The sequence below is a fragment of the Poecile atricapillus genome, chromosome 26 (genome assembly GCF_030490865.1).
Source record: "Poecile atricapillus isolate bPoeAtr1 chromosome 26, bPoeAtr1.hap1, whole genome shotgun sequence".
NCBI lineage: Eukaryota > Metazoa > Chordata > Aves > Passeriformes > Paridae > Poecile > Poecile atricapillus.
Window position 1 is genome coordinate 1,110,800 of NC_081274.1, and position 20,921 is coordinate 1,131,720.

At 42.9% G+C, this 20,921-nt stretch overlaps 1 protein-coding gene across 1 annotated transcript in view; it reads left to right on the forward strand.

Annotated features, from left to right (window-relative positions):
* The window catches only part of PHF1 (PHD finger protein 1), a 57,779-nt gene that overhangs the window by 26,294 nt on the left and 10,564 nt on the right, over window positions 1–20,921 (forward strand). Inside the window, exons 7-10 of the mRNA XM_058857305.1 lie at window positions 1,493–1,588; window positions 3,950–4,018; window positions 7,648–7,771; window positions 11,700–11,767. Of these exons, the coding sequence (XP_058713288.1) occupies window positions 1,493–1,588; window positions 3,950–4,018; window positions 7,648–7,771; window positions 11,700–11,767 (357 nt within the window). The remainder of the gene's footprint in view (window positions 1–1,492; window positions 1,589–3,949; window positions 4,019–7,647; window positions 7,772–11,699; window positions 11,768–20,921) is intronic.

Consider the following 20,921-nt stretch of genomic DNA (forward strand, 5'->3'; position numbering starts at 1 on the left):
CCCCCAAAAATTCTCAAAAAATTCCCAAAAAATCCCAAAAAATTCCCAAAAAATTCCCAAAAAATTCCTGAATTCCTGGAATTCCCAGAATTCCCGAATTCCGTTCCAGCTGGAACCTGAAGATGCTGCAGTGCTGCAAATCCACTCCTCCAAACCTCCCAAAATCCTCTTAAAATCCCTCTAAAACCCTCAAAAAATTAAAAAAAAATTCCCCAAAAATCCCCAAAAAATCCCAAAAATTCCAAAAAAATTCCAAAAAAATCCCAGAATTCCCAGAATTCCCAGAATTCCCTAAATTCTGTTCCAGCTGGAACCTGAAGTTGCTGCAGTACTGCCAATCCGCTCCTCCAAACCTCCCAAAATCTCCTTAAAATCCCTCTAAAACCCCCCAAAAATTAAAAAAAAAATCCAAAAAATTCCCAAAAAATTCCCAAAAAATCCAAAAAAATTCCAAAAAAATCCCAGAATTCCCAGAATTCCCAGAATTCCCGAATTCCGTTCCAGCTGGAACCTGAAGTTGCTGCAGTGCTGCAAATCCACTCCTCCAAACCTTCCTAAATCTCCTTAAAATCCCCCTAAAACCCCCCAAAAATTCCCAAAAAATTCCCCAAAAATTCCCAAAAAATCCCAAAAAATTCCCAAAAAATTCCCAAAAATTCCCAAAAATCTGAGAATTCCCAGAATTCCTGGGATTTTATTCCAGCTGGAACCTGAAGTTGCTGCAGTGCTGCCAATCCACTCCTCCAAACCTTCCTAAATCTCCTTAAAATCCCTCTAAAACCCCCCAAAAATTTGAAAAAAATTCAAAAAAATTCCCAAAAAATCCAAAAAAATCCCAAAAAATTCCCAAAAAATTCCAAAAAATTCCAGAAATTCCCAGAATTCCCAGAATTCCCGAATTCCGTTCCAGCTGGAACCTGAAGTTGCTGCAGTGCTGCAAATCCACTCCTCCAAACCTTCCTAAATCTCCTTAAAATCCCCCTAAAACCCCCCAAAAATTCCCAAAAAATTCCCAAAAAATTCCCAAAAAATCCCAAAAAATTCCCAAAAAATTCCCAAAAATTCCCAAAAATCTGAGAATTCCCAGAATTCCTGAATTCCATTCCAGCTGGAACCTGAAGTTGCTGCAGTGCTGCCAATCCACTCCTCCAAACCTTCCTAAATCTCCTTAAAATCCCTCTAAAACCCCCCAAAAATTTGAAAAAAATTCCAAAAAATTCCCAAAAAATTCCCAAAAAATCCAAAAAAATTCCAAAAAAATCCCAGAATTCCCAGAATTCCCAGAATTCCCGAATTCCATTCCAGCTGGAACCTGAAGATGCTGCAGTGTTGCAAATCCACTCCTCCAAACCTTCCTAAATCTCCTTAAAATCCCCCTAAAACCCCCCAAAAATTCCCAAAAAATTCCCAAAAAATCCCAAAAAATTCCCAAAAAATTCCCAAAAATTCCCAGAATTCCCAGAATTCCCAGAATTCCCGAATTCCATTCCAGCTGGAACCTGAAGATGCTGCAGTGCTGCCGCTGCTGGCAGTGGTTCCACGAGGCCTGCACCCAGTGCCTCTCCAAGCCGCTGCTCTACGGCGACAGGTGACGCCCCCGGGGCCTTGCCGGAATTTTGGGGGGGTTTGGGGAATTTTCCCAAGTTTTGGGGAATTTTGGGAATTTTTCCCGATTTTTGGGGAATGTTTGGGATTTTTTTCCTGATTTTTTAGGGCTTTGTCATGTGATTTTGGGATTTTTTTAATGTTGTTTTGGAGATTTTTCTCAATTTTTTGGGGGGGGGGGGTTGGGATTTTTCCCATTATTTTGGGGTTTTAGGGAAATTTTCCCGGTTTTGGGGGAATTTTGGGGATTTTTCCCGATTTTTGGGGAATTTTTCCCGATTTTTGGGGAATTTGGGGGATTTTTTTTCCAGATTTTTTGGGGCTTTTTCCTGAAAATTTGGGATTTTTTTAATGTTGTTTTGGAGATTTTTCTCAATTTTTGGGGGGGGGTTTGGGATTTTTCCCATTATTTTGGGGTTTTAGGGAATTTTTCCCAGTTTTGGGGGAATTTTGGGAATTTTTCCCGATTTTTGGGGAATTTTTCCTGATTTTTGGGGTATATTTGGGATTTTTTTCCTGATTTTTTAGGGCTTTTTCATGTGATCTGGGGATTTTTTTCCAGTTTTTTTGGGGGGGTTTGGGATTTTTCCCATTATTTTGGGGGTTCTGGGATTTTTCCCAAGTTTTGGGGGAATTTTGGGAATTTTTCCCGATTTTTGGGGAATTTTTCCCGATTTTTGGGGAATTTTGGGGATTTTTTTTCCCAATTTTTTGGGTCTTTTTCCTGTAAATTTGGGATTTTTTTAATGTTGTTTTGGAGATTTTTCCCAATTTTTTGGGGGGGTGTTTGGGATTTTTCCCATTATTTTGGGGTTTTAGGGAATTTTTCCCGGTTTTGGGGGAATTTTGGGCATTTTTCCCGATTTTTGGGGAATTTTTCCCGATTTTTGGGGAATTTTGGGGATTTTTTTTCCTGATTTTTTGGGGCTTTTTCCTGTGATTTTGGGATTTTTTTAATGTTGTTTTGGAGATTTTTCCCGATTTTTGGGGGGGGTGTTTGGGATTTTTCCCGTTATTTTGGGGTTTTAGGGAATTTTTCCTGATTTTGGGGGAATTTTGGGAATTTTTCCCGATTTTTGGGGAATTTTTCCCGATTTTGGGGGAATTTTGGGGAATTTTTTTCCTGATTTTTTGGGGCTTTTTCCTGAAAATTTGGGATTTTTTTAATGTTGTTTTGGGGATTTTTCCCAATTTTGGGGAATTTGGGGATTTTTCTCATTATTTGGGGGAATTTTCCCATTTTTGGGGGGTTTTGGAATTTTTTTCCTGATTTTTTGGGGTTTTTTTCCCATTACTTTGGGGGGATTTTCCTGCAATTTTGGGGTAATTTTGGGATGGATTTGGGGATGAATTTGGGGTGAATTTGGGGTGAATTTGGGGTAATTTGGGGGTGATTTGGGATGGATTTTGGGCTGAATTTGGGGTGATTCAGGGATGGATTTTGAGGTGATTTTGGGATGATTTTGGGGTGATTTTAGGATGATTTTGGGGTGAATTTGGGATGAATTTTGGGCTGAATTTGGGTTGATTTGGGGGTGATTCGGGGATGGATTTTGGGGTAATTTTGGGGTGATTTTGGGGTGAATTTGGGGTGATTCAGGGATGGATTTTGGGGTTATTCAGGGATGGATTTTGGGGTGATTTTGGGGTGATTTTGGATGATTTTAGGATGGATTTAGGGCTGAATTTGGGCTGAATTTGGGATGGATTTTGGGCTGAATTTGGGTTGATTTTGGGGTGATTCAGGGATGGATTTTGGGGTGATTTTGGGGTGATTTTGGATGATTTTAGGATGGATTTAGGGCTGAATTTGGGCTGAATTTGGGATGGATTTTGGGCTGAATTTGGGTTGATTTGGGGGTGATTCGGGGATGGATTTTGGGGTGATTTTGGGGTGATTTTGGATGATTTTAGGATGGATTTGGGGCTGAATTTGGGATGAATTTTGGGCTGAATTTGGGTTGATTTGGGGGTGATTCAGGGATGGATTTTGGGGTAATTTTGGGGTGATTTTGGGGTGAATTTGAGGTGATTCAGGGATGGATTTTGGGGTGATTCAGGGATGGATTTTGGGGTAATTTTGGGGTGATTTTGGATGATTTTAGGATGGATTTGAGGCTGAATTTGGGATGAATTTTGGGCTGAATTTGGGTTGATTTGGGGTGATTTTGAGATGAATTTTGGGGTGATTTTGAGATGAATTTTGGGGTGATTTTGGGGTGATTCAGGGATGGATTTTGGGGTGATTCACGGATGGATTTTGGGGTGATTTTGGGGTGGTTCAGGGATGGATTTTGGGGTAATTTTTGGGTGATTTTGGGGTAATTTTGGGGTTCCTTTGCAGGTTTTACGTCTTCGAGTGCAGCGTCTGCCGGGGGGGAGCCGAGAGCGTGCGGAGGCTGCCCCTGCGCTGGTGAGGGGGGACCCAAAAACACCCCAAAAACAGCCCAAAAACACCTCAAAACCAGCCCAAAACCAGCCCAAAAACACCCCAAAAAACCACCCAAAAACCCCCAGAAACAGCTCCAAAACCACCCCGAAAAAACCCAGAAACTGCTCCAACCGCACCCCAAAACCAGCCCAAAAACCCCCAAAAACCCCAAAACCAGCCCAAAACCATCCGAAAACTCCCCAAAAACCCCAAAACCAACCCAAAAACCCCCAAACCACCCCAAAACCTCAGAAACCACCCAAAACCCCAAAATCCACCCCAAAATCAGCCCCAAAAAACACCCCAAAACCACCCAAAAACCAGATCCAAAAACCCCCCAAAACCACCCAAAAACCAGCCCCAAAACCAGCCCAAAACGAGCTCCAGAACCAGCCCAAAAAATACCTCAAAACCACCCCAAAAACCCCCGAAACAGCCCCAAATTAGCCCAAAACCCAGCCCAAAATTCAACCCAAATCCCAGCCCCAAATCAGCCCCAAATCAGCTCCAAAAACCACCCAAAAAAACCCCCAAAACCAACTCCAAAACCACCCCAAAACCACCCAAAACCAACCAAAAACTCCAAAACCACCCCAAAATCAGCCCCAAAAACAACCCCAAAACCAGCCCAAAACCAGCTCCAAAACCACCCCAAAATCAGTCCCAAAAACACCCCAAAACCACCCCAAAAAGCCCAGAAACAGCCCCAAATTAGCCCCAAATCAGCCCAAAATTCAACCCAAATCCCAGCCCCAAATCAGCTCCAAAACCACCCAAAAGAACCCCCAAAACACCCTAAAAACAGCTCCAAAACCACCCCAAAACACCCTAAAATCACCCCAAAACCACCCCAAAAAGCCCAGAAACAGCCCCAAATTAACCCCAAATTAGCCCAAAATTCAACCCAAATCCCAGCCCCGAATCAGCCCCAAGAAACACCCCAAAACCACCCAAAAAACTCCAAAAACTCCAAAAAATCCCATAAACAGCCCCAAACCCCTAAACCAGACAAAATCCAGCCCCAAACCCCCCAGAAACCACCAAAACTCCCCAAAAATCCACTCAAAACACCCCAAAACCAGCCCCAAAAACAGCCCAAAAACACCCAAAAAATCCCAAATCCACCCCAAATCCACCCCAAAAACAGCCCCAAAAACAGCCCAAAAACACCCAAAAAATCCCAAATCCACCCCAAATCCACCCCAAAACCAGCCCCAAAACCAGCCCAAAAACACCCAAAAAATCCCAAATCCACCCCAAATCCACCCCAAAAACCTCTCATAGACACCCCTCAAAAAAAAACCCTAACATGGACAAAAAGCACCCCCAAACCACCCCAAAAATCCCCCAAATGCCCCCAAAATCCACTAAAAACGCCCCAAAACCGCCCTGAACCCACCCCAAAAATTCCCAAAAAATTCCCCAAAAATTCCCCAAAAATTCTCCAAAAATTCCCAAGAATTCCCCCCAAATCCCCCAAAATTCTAAAAAATTTCCCCAAAATTCCCAAAAAAATCCCCAAAAATCCCCAAAAATCCCCAAAAATCCCCAAAATCCCCCCAAATTCCCAAAATTCCCAAAATTCCCCAAAATTCCCCCAAAATCCCCCCAAATCCCCAAAATTCCCCAAATTCCCCAAAATTCCCCCAAATTCCCCAAATCCTTCCTTGATTCCCTCTCCTTTCCCAAATTCTCCATTCCCGAGTTTTTTATTTGCATTTTCCCCATTTTTTACCATTTTCACCCCTTTTTTTGTTGTTTTTCCCCCCATTTTTTTAAATTTTCCTCCCATTTCACACGGATTTTCCCATTTTCCCGGGATTTTCCCTCAATTTCTCGGGGATTTCTCTGGAATTCCAGGGAATTTCCACCCCAAATCCTCAATTCCCTTCATTTTTTACCGCAATTCCCCCTTTTTTATTTACATTTTCCCCATTTTTTTACCATTTTCCCCCAATTTTTGTCATTTTTCCCCCTTTTTTTTCCATTTTTCTCCCATTTTTTGGGGGGATTTTCCCATTTTCCCGGGATTTTGCCCCAAATTCCCGGAATTTCTCTGGAATTCCAGGGTGGACGTGGCTCACCCCAAACCCTCAATTTTTAATTACAATTCCCCCATTTTTTACCATTTTCCCCCCAATTTTGGTCATTTTTTCCCCAATTATTTTCCGTTTTTCTCCATTTTTTTTTTGATTTTCCCATTTTCCCGGGATTTTGCCCCAAATTCCCAGGATTTCTCTGGAATTCCAGGGTGGACGTGGCTCACCCCAAACCCTCCATTTTTAATTACAATTCCCCCTTTTTTATTTGCATTTTCCCCATTTTTTTACCATTTTTTGTCATTTTTCCCCCAATTTTTTCCGTTTTTCTCCATTTTTTTTTTGTTTTTCCCATTTTCCCGGGATTTTGCCCCAATTTCCCGGGATTTCTCTGGAATTCCAGGAAATTTCCCCCCCAAACCCTCAATTCCCTTCATTTTTTTACCGCAATTCCCCCTTTTTTATTTGCATTTTCCCCATTTTTTTACCATTTTTTGTCATTTTTCCTCCATTTTTTTCCATTTTTCTCCCATTTTTTGTTTTTTCCCATTTTCCCGGGATTTTGCCCCATTTTCCCAGGATTTCTCTGGAATTCCAGGGTGGACATGACTCACCCCAAACCCTCAATTTTTAATTACAATTCCCCCTTTTTTATTTGCATTTTCCCCATTTTTTTACCATTTTTTTACCGTTTTCCCCCCAATTTTTGTCATTTTTCTCCATTTTTTTTTTGTTTTTCCCATTTTCCCGGGATTTTGCCCCAAATTCCCGGGATTTCTCTGGAATTGCAGCGTGGACGTGGCTCACCCCAAACCCTCAATTTTTAATTACATTTCCCCCATTTTTATTTGCATTTTCCCCATTTTTTAACCATTTTTTGTCATTTTTCCCCCATTTTTTTCCATTTTTCTCCCATTTTTTTTTGTTTTTCCCATTTTCCCGGGATTTTGCCCCAATTTCTCTGGGATTTCTCTGGAATTCCAGGGTGGACGTGGCTCACCCCAAACCCTCAATTCCCTTCATTTTTTACTGCAATTCCCCCTTTTTTATTTGCATTTTCCCCATTTTTTAACCGTTTTTCCCCCAATTTTTTCCGTTTTTCTCCCATTTTTTTTTTTTTTTTTCCCATTTTCCCGGGATTTTGCCCCAAATTCCCTGGGATTTGTCTGGAATTTCAGGGTGGACGTGGCTCACCCCAAACCCTCCATTTCCCCTTCATTTTTACCGCAATTCCCCCTTTTTTATTTGCATTTTCCCCATTTTTTTACCATTTTTTACCATTTTCCCCCCAATTTTTTCCGTTTTTCTCCATTTTTTTTCGGTATTTTCCCATTTTCCCGGGATTTTGCCCCAAATTCCCGGGATTTCTCTGGAATTGCAGGGTGGACGTGGCTCACCCCAAACCCTCCATTTTTAATTACATTTCCCCTTTTTTATTTGCATTTTCCCCATTTTTTTACCATTTTTTGTCATTTTTCCCCCAATTTTTTCAATTTTTCTCCCATTTTTTTTTGTTTTTCCCATTTTCCCGGGATTTTGCCCCAAATTCCCGGGATTTCTCTGGAATTGCAGGGTGGACGTGGCTCACCTCCTGCTCTACCACCTCAGCGTCTGCTGCAAGAAGAAATATTTCGACCTGGAGCGGGAAATTCTCCCCTTCGCCAATTCCAACTGGGACGCGCTGCTGCTCGGCCCGGTCAGCCCAAAACGGGGCAAAAAACCCCGAATTCGGGAAAAAATCCACAGCTGGGGGGGAAAAATGGATTTTTGGGGAAAAAAATCCCGGATTTGGGGAAAAAAACCCGGATTTTTGGGGGGAAAATGCTGATTTTGGGGGGGAAAATCACGGGTTTGGGGGGGAAAAATCTCAATTTTTGGGGAAAAAAATCGCAGGTTTTGGGAAAAAAAATCTGGTTTGGGGGAAAAAAAGGATTTTTGGGGAAAAATTGTGGGTTTTAGGGAATAATCCTGATTTGGGGAGGGAAAAAAAACAGGTTTTTGGGGAAAAATCACAGGTTTTGGGGGAAAAAATCCCGGATTTGGGGGAAAAAAATGGATTTTTGGGGGAAAAACAGCGGGGTTTGGGGAAAAAAATGCTGATTTTGGGGGAAAATCCAGGGTTTGGGAGAAAAATCTTGATTTTTGGGAAAAAATCGCAGGTTTTGGGAAAAAAAATTCTGGTTTGGGGGAAAAAAGGATTTTTGGGGAAAAAAATCCCGGATTTGGGGAAAAAACCCCAAATTTTGGGGAGAAAAATCACGGGTTTGGGGGAGAAAAATCTTGATTTTTGGGGAAAAAATCACAGGTTTTGGGAAAAAAAATTCTGGTTTGGGGGAAAAAAAGGATTTTTGGGGAAAAAAGTCCCGGATTTAGGGAAAAAAACCCGAATTTTGGGGGGAAAAATCCAGGGTTTGGGAGAAAAATCTTGATTTTTGGGGAAAAAATCGCAGGTTTTGGGAAAAAAATTCTGGTTTGGGGGAAAAAAAGAATTTTTGGGAAAAATTGTGGGTTTTGGGGAAAAATCCTGATTTGGGGGGGAAAAAATCCCAGTTTTGGGGAAAAATCTCAATTTTTGGGGAAAAAATCGCAGGTTTTGGGGAAAAAAATTCTGGTTTGGGGGAAAAAAGGATTTTTGGGGAAAAAAATCCTGGATTTGGGGAAAAAACCCGAATTTTGGGGGGAAAAATCCAGGGTTTGGGAGAAAAATGTTGATTTTTGGGGAAAAAATCACAGGTTTGGGGAAAAAAAATTCTGGTTTGGGGAAAAAAAGGATTTTTGGGGAAAAAACAGCGGTTTTGGGGAAAAAATCCTGATTTGGGGGGAAAATCTCGATTTTGGGGGAAAAATCGTGGATTTTGGGGAAAAAAATCCTGATTGTGGGAGGAAAAAATTCCAGGTTTGCAGGAAAAAATGGATTTTTGGGGGAAAAAATCCCAGTTTGGGGAAAAATCCTGATTTTTGGGGAAAAATCTCAATTTTTGGGGAAAAAAACCCGAATTTTGGGGGGAAAAATCAAGGGTTTTGGGGGAGGAAAATCTCGATTTTTGGGGAAAAAATCAAAGGTTTTGGGAAAAATAATTCTGGTTTGGGGGAAAAAAAGGATTTTTGGGGAAAAATTGTGGGTTTGGGGAAAAAACCCCGAATTTTGGGGGGAAAAATCCTGATTTTGGGGGGGGAAAATCACAGGTTTTTGGGGAAAAAATCACAGGTTTTGGGAAAAAAAATCTGATTTGGGGGAAAAAAGGATTTTTGGGGGAAAATTGTGGGTTTTAGGGAAAAATCCTGATTTGGGAGGGAAAAATCTCAATTTTTGGGGAAAAAATCACAGGTTTTGGGAAAAAAAATTCTGGTTTGGGGGAAAAAAAGGATTTTTGGGGAAAAAACAGCGGTTTTGGGGAAAAAATCCTGATTTGGAGGGAAAAAATTCCAGGTTTGGGGGGAAAATCTCGATTTTTGGGGAAAATTCGTGGATTTTGGGGAAAAAATCCTGATTGTGGGAGGAAAAAATTCCAGGTTTGCAGGAAAAAATGGATTTTTGGGGAAAAAAATCCCAGTTTGGGGAAAAATCCTGATTTTGGGGGGGGAAAATCTCAATTTTTGGGGAAAAAATCGCAGGTTTTGGGAAAAAAATTCTGGTTTGGGGGAAAAAAGGATTTTTGGGGAAAAAAATCCCGGATTTGGGGAAAAAAACCCGAATTTTGGGGGGAAAAATCCTGATTTTGGGGGGAAAAATCACGGGTTTTGGGGGGAAAAATCTTGATTTTTGGGGAAAAAAATCGCAGGTTTTGGGAAAAAAAATTTTGGTTTGGGGAAAAAAAGGATTTTTGGGGAAAAAACAGCGGTTTTGGGGAAAAAATCCTGATTTGGGGGGAAAAAATTCCAGGTTTGGGGGGAAAATCTCGATTTTTGGGGAAAATTCGTGGATTTTGGGGAAAAAAATCCTGATTGTGGGAGGAAAAAATTCCAGATTTGCAGGAAAAAATGGATTTTTGGGGAAAAAAATCCCAGTTTGGGGAAAAATCCTGATTTTTGGGGGAAAATCCTGGGCTTGAGGGGAAAAACCTGATTTTTGGGGGAAAAATTGTGGGTTTTGGGGAAAAATCCTGATTTTTTGGGGGGGAAATCCCAGGTTTTGGGGGAAAAACTCAATTTTTGGGGAAAAAATCCTGGGTTTTGGGGAAAAAAATCTTGATTTGGGGAGGAAAAATTCCAAGTTTGGGGGAAAAAATGGATTTTTGGGGAAAAATTGCGGGTTGTGGGGAAAAACCCTGAGTTTTGTGGGAAAAATTGTAGGCTTTGGGGAAAAAAATTCGAATTTTGGGTTTGGGTAAAAATTCAAATTTGGGGGAAAAAAAATCCTGATTTGGGGAGGGAAAAATTCCGGGTTTTGGGGGAAAATCTCGATTTTTGGGGTAAAATCACAGGTTTTAGGGGAAAAAAATCCCAGTTTGGGGAAAAAAAATAATCTTGAATTTTGGGAAAAAATTTTGGGTTTTTGGGGTAAAATCCCAGGTTTTGGGGAAAACACGGGGTTGGGGAAAAAAACCTTGATTTTGGGGAAAAAAATCCCGATTTTGGGGGAAAAAATCAAGATTTTTGGGGGGAAAATCGCAGGTTTTGGGGGGGAAAAAATCTTGATTTTTGGGGAAAAAATCCCTGATTTTGGAGGAGAAAATATCCTGGGTTTTGGGGGAAAAAAAAAAGAGTTTTGGGGGGTAAAATCCTGATTTTGGGGGAAAATCGCAGGGTTTGGGGAAAAGAATGTGAATTTGGGGAAAAAAATCTTAATTTTGGGGGGAAAACTCCACGATTTTTAGGGAAACAAAAAAAACAATTTTTGGGGGGTGGAAATCCTCTGATTTTTGGGTTGGAGCCCAAAAACGGGAATTGGAGCCCAAAAATGGGGATTTGGGGTCCAAAAATGGGAATTTGGACCAAAAATGGGAATTTGGACCCCAAAAATGGAAATTTGGAGCCCAAAAATGGAAATTTGGAGCCCAAAATTGGGAATTTTGACCCAAAAATGGGAATTTGGACCTAAAAATGAGAAATTGGACCCAAAAATGGGAATTTGGAGCCCGAAAATGAGAAATTGGACCCAAAAATGGAAATTTGGACCCAAAAATGAGAATTTGGAGCCCAAAAATGGAAATTTAGAGCCAAAAATGAGAATTTTGAGTTCAAAAATGGAAATTTGGACCCAAAAATGGGAATTTGGACCCAAAAATGAGAAATTGGACCCAAAAATGGGAATTTGGAGCCCAAAAATGAGAATTTGGACCCAAAAATGGAAATTTAGAGCCAAAAATGAGAATGTGGAGTCCAAAAATGGGAATTTGGAGCCCAAAAATGGAAATTTAGAGCCAAAAATGAGAATTTTGAGTTCAAAAATGGGGATTTGGAGCCAAAAATGAGAATTTGGATCCAAAAATGGGAATTCGGACCCAAAAATGGGAATTTGGACCCAAAAATGGGAATTTCCCCTTGAAATATTTGGGGTTTTCCCCCAAAATTCGGGGTTTTGTCCCAAATTTTGGGTATTTTTCCCCCAAATTGGGGTTTTTTTCCCCCAAATTGTTTTTTTTTTCCCTAAATCCGGGTTTTTCTCCCCAATTTTTCCGCAGCTTTCGGGCACGCCGAGGTCGGAGCGGCGCGGGCGCCTCCTGGGGGCCCTGAGCAGCCACAAGGACAGGTCAGGACCCCAAAAACGGGGAAAGGGACCCCAAAAACGGGGAAAGGGACCCCAAAAACGGGAAAAGGGACCCCAAAAACCCCAGAAATTCCCCCAAAAACAAAACCACGACCAGAACAAAAAAAAAATCCCCAAAAAACACGAAAAAAATTCAAACTGCCCCAAAAAAACCCCAAAAAAACCCCAAATCACCCCCCAAAAAAGCCCTAAAAAACCCCAAATCATCCCCAAAAAAACCCTAAAAGCAGCCCCAAAAAACCCCACCCCAAACACCCCAAAAACCACTGAAACCACCCCAAAAAAATCCAAATCACCCCAAAAAAGCACTGAAACCACCCCAAAAAAGCAGTGAAACCACCCCAAAAAAACCCCAAATCACCCCAAAAAAAACCCTAAAAGCAGCCCCAAATCACCCCAAAAAAACCTCTAAAACCACCCCAAAAAAAACCCCAAATCACCCCAAAAAAACCCCAAATCACCCCCAAAAAACCCTAAAAGCAGCCCCAAAAAAAACAACCCCAAACACCCCAAAAAAAAGCCCTAAAAAACCCCAAACCACCCCCAAAAAAGCCCTAAAAAACCCCAAATCATCCCCAAAAAAACCCCAAACCACCCCAAAAAAAAACCAAATCACCCCAAAAAAAACCCAAAAAAACCCCAAATCACCCCCAAAAAACCCTAAAAGCAGCCCCAAAAAATCCCACCCCAAACACCCCAAAAAAACACTGAAACCACCCCAAAAAATCCAAATCACCCCAAAAAAACCTCTAAAAACACCCCCCAAAAAAACCCTAAAAAACCCCAAATCACCCCAAAAAAACCTCTAAAACCACCCCAAAAAAAACCCCAAATCACCCCAAAAAAACCCCAAATCACCCCCAAAAAACCCTAAAATCACCCTAAAAAAAACCAAACAACCCTAAAAAAATCCCTAAAAAACTCCAAATCACTCCAAAAAAAAACCTAAAAAACCCCAAATAATCCCCAAAAAAAACACTAAAAGCACCCACAAAAAAACCCAAATCACCCCCAAAAAAACCCCAAATAATCCCCAAAAAAACCCACCAAAACCACCCCAAAAAAAAACCCCAAATCACCCCCAAAAAACCCTAAAAGCAGCCCCAAAAAAACCAACCCCAAAAACCACTGAAACTACCCAAAAAAATCTAAATCACCCCAAAAAAGCACTGAAACCACCCCAAAAAACCCCCAAACCACCCCCCAAAAAAGCTCTAAAAAACCCCAAATCACCCCAAAAAACCCCTAAAAAACCCTAAAAAACCCCAAAGCACCCCAAAAAAACCCCTAAAAAACCCCAAATCATCCCCAAAAAAAAACCACTAAAACCACCCCAAAAAAAACCCCAAATCACCCCCAAAAAACCCTAAAAGCAGCCCCAAAAAATCCCACCCCAAACACCCCAAAAACCACTGAAACCACCCCAAAAAAATCCAAATCACCCCAAAAAAGCACTGAAACCACCCCAAAAAACCCCCAAACCACCCCCCAAAAAGCCCTAAAAAACCCCAAATCACCCCAAAATAACTCCTAAAAGCAGCCCCAAAAAAACCCTAAAAAACCCCAAATCATCCCCAAAAAAACCCTAAAAAACCCCAAATCATCCCCAAAAAAAGCCCTAAAAAACCCCAAATCATCCCCAAAAAAAGCCCTAAAAAACCCCAAATCATCCCCAAAAAAAGCCCTAAAAAACCCCAAATCATCCCCAAAAAAACCCTAAAAAACCCCAAATCATCCCCAAAAAAAACCACTAAAAGCCCCCCCCAAAAAAAACCCCAAATCACTCCCAAAAAACCCTAAAAGCAGCCCCAAAAAATCCCACCCCAAACACCCCAAAAAAGCACTGAAACCACCCCAAAAAAATCCAAATCACCCCAAAAAAGCACTGAAACCACCCCAAAAAAACCCCAAACCACCCCAAAAAAACCCCAAATCACCCCAAAATAACTCCTAAAAGCAGCCCCAAAAAAACCCCAAACCACCCCCAAAAAAAGCCCTAAAAAACCCCAAATCATCCCCAAAAAAGCACCCCCCAAAAAAACCCCAAATCACCCCAAAAAAACCCCAAACCGCCCCCAAAAAACCCTAAAACGGCCTCAAAAAAAAAACCCTCACCCCAGACACCCCAAAAAACCCAAATCACCCCCAAAAAAAACCCTGAAACAACCCCAAACGTCCCAAAAAACCCCAAATCACCCCAAAAATACCACTAAAACCACCCCAAAAAACCCTGAAACAACCCCAAAAAAACCCTAAAAAACCCCAAATCACCCCAAAAAAACCTCTAAAAGGACCCCCAAAAAACCCCTAAAAAACCCCAAATCACCCCAAAAAAACCCCTAAAAAACCCCAAATCACCCCCAAAAAACCCTAAAAGCAGCCCCAAAAACTCCCACCCCAAATATCCCCAAAAACCACTGAAACTACCCCCAAAAAAATCCAAATCACCCCAAAAAAGCACTGAAACCACCCCAAAAAACCCCCAAACCACCCCCCAAAAAAGCTCTAAAAAACCCCAAATCACCCCAAAAAAACCTCTAAAAGCAGCCCCAAAAAAACCCCTAAAAAACCCCAAATCACCCCAAAAAAAACCCTAAAAAACCCCAAATCATCCCCAAAAAAACACTAAAAGCAGCCCCAAAAAAACCCTAAAAAATCCCAAATCACCCCAAAAAAAACCCTAAAAAACCCCAAATAATCCCCAAAAAAAACCACTAAAACCACCCCAAAAAACCCCAAATCACCCCCAAAAAACCCTAAAAGCAGCCCCAAAAAACCCTAAAAAACCCCAAATCACCCCAAAAAAAAAACCTAAAAAACCCCAAATAATCCCCAAAAAAAACCACTAAAAGCACCCACAAAAAAACCCAAATCACCCCCAAAAAAACCCCAAACCGCCCCCAAAAAACCCTAAAAAATCCCAAATCACCCCCAAAAAAACCCTAAAACGGCCTCAAAAAAAAAACCTCACCCCAGACACCCAAAAAACCCAAATCACCCCAAAAAAACCCTAAAAAACCCCAAATCACCCAAAAAAACCCCAAACCACCCCCAAAAAACCCAAAAAAACCCCAAACCACCCCCCAAAAAAAACCAAATCACCCCAAAAAAACCCCAAAAAAACCCCAAATCACCCCCAAAAAACCCTAAAAGCAGCCCCAAAAAAACCAACCCCAAATATCCCCAAAAACCACTGAAACTACCCCAAAAAAATCCAAATCACCCCAAAAAAGCAGTGAAACCACCCCAAAAAAAACCCCAAACCACCCCAAAAAAACCCCAAATCACCCCAAAAAAAACCCTAAAAGCAGCCCCAAATCACCCCAAAAAAACCTCTAAAACCACCCCAAAAAAAACCCCAAATCACCCCAAAAAAACCCCAAATCACCCCCAAAAAACCCTAAAAGCAGCCCCAAAAAAAACAACCCCAAACACCCCAAAAACCACTGAAACTACCCCCAAAAAAATCCAAATCACCCCAAAAAAGTACTGAAACCACCCCAAAAAAAACCCCAAACCACCCCAAAAAAAAGCTCTAAAAAACCCCAAATCACACCAAAAAAACCTCTAAAAGCACCCCAAAAAAACCCCAAATCACCCCCAAAAAAACCCCAGACCACCCCAAAAAAACTCCTAAAAGCAGCCCCAAAAAAACTCCAAACCACCCCAAAAAAAAGCCCTAAAAAACCCCAAACCACCCCCAAAAAAAGCCCTAAAAAACCCCAAATCATCCCCAAAAAAACCACTAAAACCACCCCAAAAAAACCAACCCCAAATATCCCCAAAAACCACTGAAACTACCCCAAAAAATCCAAATCACCCCAAAAAAGCACTGAAACCACCCCAAAAAACCCCCAAACCACCCCGCAAAAAAGCTCTAAAAAACCCCAAATCACCCCAAAAAAACCTCTAAAAGCAGCCCCAAAAAAACCCCTAAAAAACCCCAAATCACCCCAAAAAAAATCCTAAAAAACCCCAAATCATCCCCAAAAAAACCTCTAAAAGCACCCCCCAAAAAAACCCTAAAAAACCCCAAATAATCCCCAAAAAACCCACTAAAACCACCCCCAAAAAAACCCCAAATCACCCCCAAAAAACCCCAAATCACCCCAAAAAAACCTCTAAAAGCAGCCCCAAAAAAAACCCAAAAAAAACCCAAATCATCCCCCAAAAAAACCCTAAAAAACCCCAAATCACCCCCAAAAAAACCCCCAAACCACCCCCCAAAAAAACCCTAAAAAACCCCAAATCACTCCAAAAAAACCCTAAAAGACCCCAAATCATCCCCCAAAAAAACCCTAAAAAACCCCAAATAATCCCCAAAAAAACCACTAAAAGCACCCACAAAAAAACCCAAATCACCCACAAAAAAACCCCAAACCGCCCCCAAAAAAACCCTAAAAAACCCCAAATCACCCCCAAAAAAACCCTAAAACGGCCTCAAAAAAAAAACCTCACCCGACACCCAAAAAACCCAAATCACCCCAAAAAACTCCAAAAAAACCCCAAATCTCCCCCCAAAAAAATCTGCCCCAGACACCCAAAAAAACCCCAAAGCGCCCCAAAAAAACCCTAAAAAACTGCAAATCACCCCAAAAAACCCCAAAAAACCCCAAAAAACCCTAAAATCACCCTAAAAAACCACCAAACGACCCTAAAAAAACCCTAAAAAACCCTAAAATCACCAAAAAAACCCCAAATCACCCCAAAAAACCCCAAACACCCCAAAAAAACCCCAAATCACCCCCAAAAAACCCCAAACGACACCGAAAATCCCCCCAAAAATAACCCCAAAAACCCAAAATCCCCCAAAATCCCCCAAAATCCCCCCCAAATCCCCTTAAAACCCCCAGAATTCCCGGTTTTTTCCCCCAAATTCCCGGTTTTTCTCTGGAATTCCCGGTTTTTCTCTGGAATTCCCAGGTTTGTCTCTGGCCGGGAGATGAAGAAGCTCAAGGGGCTCCAAACCCCCCCAAAACCCCCCAAAATCCCCCCAAAATCCCCCAAAATTCCGGGTTTTTTTCCCCAAAATTCCCGGTTTTTCTCTGGAATTCCCGGTTTTTCTCTGGAATTCCCGGTTTTTTCCCAGGTTTGTCTCTGGCCGGGAGATGAAGAAGCTCAAGGGGCTCCAAACCCCCCCAAAATCCCCCAAAATCCCCCCAAAATTCCGGTTTTTTATCCCCAAAATTCCCATTTTTTTCCCCAAAATTCCTGGGTTTTTTCCCGGAATTCCCGGAATTCCCGGTTTTTCTCTGGAATTCCCAGGTTTGTCTCTGGCCTGGAGATGAAGAAGCACAAGGGGCTCCAAACCCCCCCAAAATCCCCCAAAATCCCCCAAAATTCCCGGTTTTTTCCCCAAAATTCCCGGTTTTTTTCCCGGAATTCCCGGAATTCCCGGTTTTTCTCTCGGAATTCCCGGTTTTTCTCTGGAATTCCCGGTTTTTTCCCAGGTTTGTCTCTGGCCGGGAGATGAAGAAGCTCAAGGGGCTCCAAACCCCCCCAAAATCCCCCCAAAATCCCCCCAAAATCCCCCCAAAATTCCGTTTTTTTTTCCCCAAAATTCCCGTATTTTCCCCCAAATTCCCGGTTTTTCTCTCAGAATTCCCAGAATTCCCGGTTTTTCTCTGGAATTCCCGGTTTTTCTCTGGAATTCCCGGTTTTTTCCCAGGTTTGTCTCTGGCCAGGAAATGAAGAAGCTCATGGGGCTCCTAACACCCCCAAAATCCCCCAAAATCCCCCAAAATCCCCCAAAATTCCCCAAAATCCCCCCAAATTCCGGTTTTTTCCCCAAAATTCCGGGTTTTTCCCCCAAATTCCCAGTTTTTTTCCCCGGAATTCCCGGTTTTTCTCCCGGAATTCCCGGTTTTCCCCAGGTTTGTCTCTGGCCGGGAGATGAAGAAGCTCAAGGGGCTCCAAACCCCCCGAAATCCCCCAAAATCCCCCAAAATCCCCCCAAAATTCCGGTTTTTTCCCCCAAAATTCCAGGTTTTTTCCCCCAAATTCCCGTTTTTTTCCCGGAATTCCCGGTTTTTTCCCAGGTTTGTCTCGGGCCGGGAGATGAAGAAGCGCAAGGGGCTCCAAACCCCCCCAAAATCCCCCAAAATCCCCCAAAATTCCCGGGTTTTTTCCCAAAATTCCTGGTTTTTTTTCCCGGAATTCCCGGTTTTTCTCTGGAATTCCCGGTTTTTCTCTGGAATTCCCAAGTTTGTCTCAGGCCGGGAGATGAAGAAGCGCAAGGAGCTCCAAACCCCCCAAAATCCCCCAAAATCCCCCAAAATCCCCCCAAATCCCCCCAAAATTCCGGTTTTTTTCCCCAAATTCCCGGGGTTTTTTTCCTGGAATTCCCAAAATTCCCGATTTTTCTCTGGAATTCCCGGTTTTTCCCAGGTTTGTCTCTGGCCGGGAGATGAAGAAGCGCAAGGGGCTCCAAACCCCCCCAAAATCCCCCAAAATCCCCCAAAATTCCCGGTTTTTTCCCCCAAAATTCCCGGGTTTTTCCCCAAAATTCTGGGTTTTTTTCCCCAAATTCCCGGGTTTTTTTCCCGGAATTCCTGGAATTCCCGGTTTTTCTCTGGAATTCCCGGTTTTTCTCTGGAATTCCCGTTTTTTTCCCAGGTTTGTCTCTGGCTGGGAGATGAAGAAGCGCAAGGGGCTCCAAACCCCCCCAAAATCCCCCAAAATCCCCCAAAATCCCCCAAAATTCCGGGTTTTTTCCCCAAATTCCCGGTTTTTTTCCCGGAATTCTCGGTTTTTCTCTGGAATTCCCGGTTTTTCTCTGGAATTCCCGGTTTTTCTCTGGAATTCCCGGTTTTTCTCTGGAATTCCCAGGTTTGTCTCGGGCCGGGAGATGAAGAAGCGCAAGGGGCTCCAAACCCCCCCAAAATCCCCAAAAATGCCCCAAAATTCCGGGTTTTTTCCCCAAATTCCCGGTTTTTCTCTCGGAATTCCCGGTTTTCCTCTGGAATTCCCGGTTTTTCTCTGGAATTCCCAGGTTTGTCTCTGGCCGGGAGATGAAGAAGCGCAAGGGGCTCCAAAACCCCCCAAAATCCCCCAAAATCCCCCAAAATTCCCGGTTTTTTCCCCAAAATTCCCGGTTTTTTCCCGGAATTCCCGGTTTTTCTCTCGGAATTCCCGGTTTTTCTCTGGAATTCCCAGGTTTGTCTCTGGCCGGGAGATGAAGAAGCGCAAGGGGCTCCAAATCCCCCCAAAATCCCCCAAAATCCCCCAAAATCCCCCAAAATTCCGGTTTTTTTTCCCCAAAATTCCCGGTTTTTTTCCCAAATTCCCGTTTTTTTTTCCTGGAATTCCCGGAATTCCCGGTTTTTCTCTGGAATTCCCGGTTTTTCTCTGGAATTCCCGGTTTTTCCCAGGTTTGTCTCTGGCCGGGAGATGAAGAAGCGCAAGGGGCTCCAAACCCCCCAAAATCCCCCCAAAATCCCCCAAAATTCCGGGTTTTTCCCCAAAATTCCGGGTTTTTTCCCCAAAATTCCCGGTTTTTTTTCCCGGAATTCCCATTTTTTTCCCCGGAATTCCCGGTTTTTCTCTGGAATTCCCGGTTTTTTCCCAGGTTTGTCTCGGGCCGGGAGATGAAGAAGCGCAAGGGGCTCCAAAATCCCCCAAAATCCCCCAAAATTCTCGGTTTTTTTCCCCCAAAATTCCGGGTTTTTTCCCCAAAATTCCCGGTTTTTTCCCGGAATTCCCGGAATTCCCGGTTTTTCTCTGGAATTCCCGGTTTTTCTCTGGAATTCCCGGTTTTTCTCTGGAATTCCCGGTTTTTCTCTGGAATTCCCGTTTTTTTCCCAGGTTTGTGTCTGGCCGGGAGATGAAGAAGCGCAAGGGGCTCCAAACCCCCCCAAAATCCCCCAAAATCCCCCAAAATTCCCGTTTTTTTCCCCAGAATTCCTGGTTTTTCTCTGGAATTCCCGGAATTCCCGGTTTTTCTCTGGAATTCCCGGGTTTTTCTCTGGAATTCCCGGTTTTTCTCTGGAATTCCCAGGTTTGTCTCTGGCCGGGAGATGAAGAAGCGCAAGGGGCTCCAAACCCCCCAAAATCCCCCAAAATCCCCCCTAAAACCCCCAAAATTCCGGTTTTTTTCCCCAAATTCCCGGTTTTTCTCTGGAATTCCCGGTTTTTTCCCAGGTTTGTCTCTGGCCGGGAGATGAAGAAGCTCAAGGGGCTCCAAATCCCCCCAAAATCCCCCAAAATCCCCCCCAAAACCCCCAAAATTCCCGTTTTTTCCCCAAAATTCCCGGTTTTTTTTCCCGGAATTCCCGGTTTTTCTCTGGAATTCCGAGGTTCGTGTCTGGCCGGGAGATGAAGAAGCGCAAGGGGCTCCAAACCCCCCCAAAATCCCCCAAAATCCCCCAAAATTCCCCCCAAATTCCCGTTTTTTCCCCAAAATTCCGGGTTTTTTCTGCAAATTTCTGTTCTTTTTTCCCCAAATTCCCGGTTTTTCCCCCAGAATTCCCGGAATTCCCGGTTTTTTCCCAGGTTTGTCTCTGGCCGGGAGATGAAGAAGCGCAAGGGGCTCCAAACCCCCCCAAAATCCCCCCAAAATCCCCCAAAATCCCCCAAAATTCCCCAAAATCCCCCCAAAATTCCCGTGTTTTTTCCCCAAAATTCCTGTTTTTTTTCCCAAATTCCCATTTTTTTTCCCGGAATTCCCGTATTTTCTCTGGAATTCCCAGGTTTGTCTCTGGCCGGGAGATGAAGAAGCGCAAGGGGCTCCAAACCCCCCAAAATCCACCAAAATCCCCCAAAATTCCCGTTTTTTTCCCCAAAATTCCCGGTTTTCCCCCCAAATTCCCGGTTTTTCTCTGGAATTCCCAGAATTCCCGGAATTCCCGGTTTTTCTCTGGAATTCCCAATTTTTTCCCAGGTTTGTCTCTGGCCGGGAGATGAAGAAGCGCAAGGGGCTCCAAAATCCCCCAAAATCCCCCAAAATCCCCCCAAAATTCTGGTTTTTTTCCCCAAATTTCTGGGTTTTTTCCCCAAAATTCCCGGTTTTTTTCCCCCAAAATTCCCAGGTTTTTTCCCCAAATTTCTGGGTTTTTTCCCCAAATTCCCGGTTTTTTTTCCCCAAATTCCCGGTTTTTCTCCTGGAATTCCCGGTTTTTCTCTGGAATTCCCAGGTTTG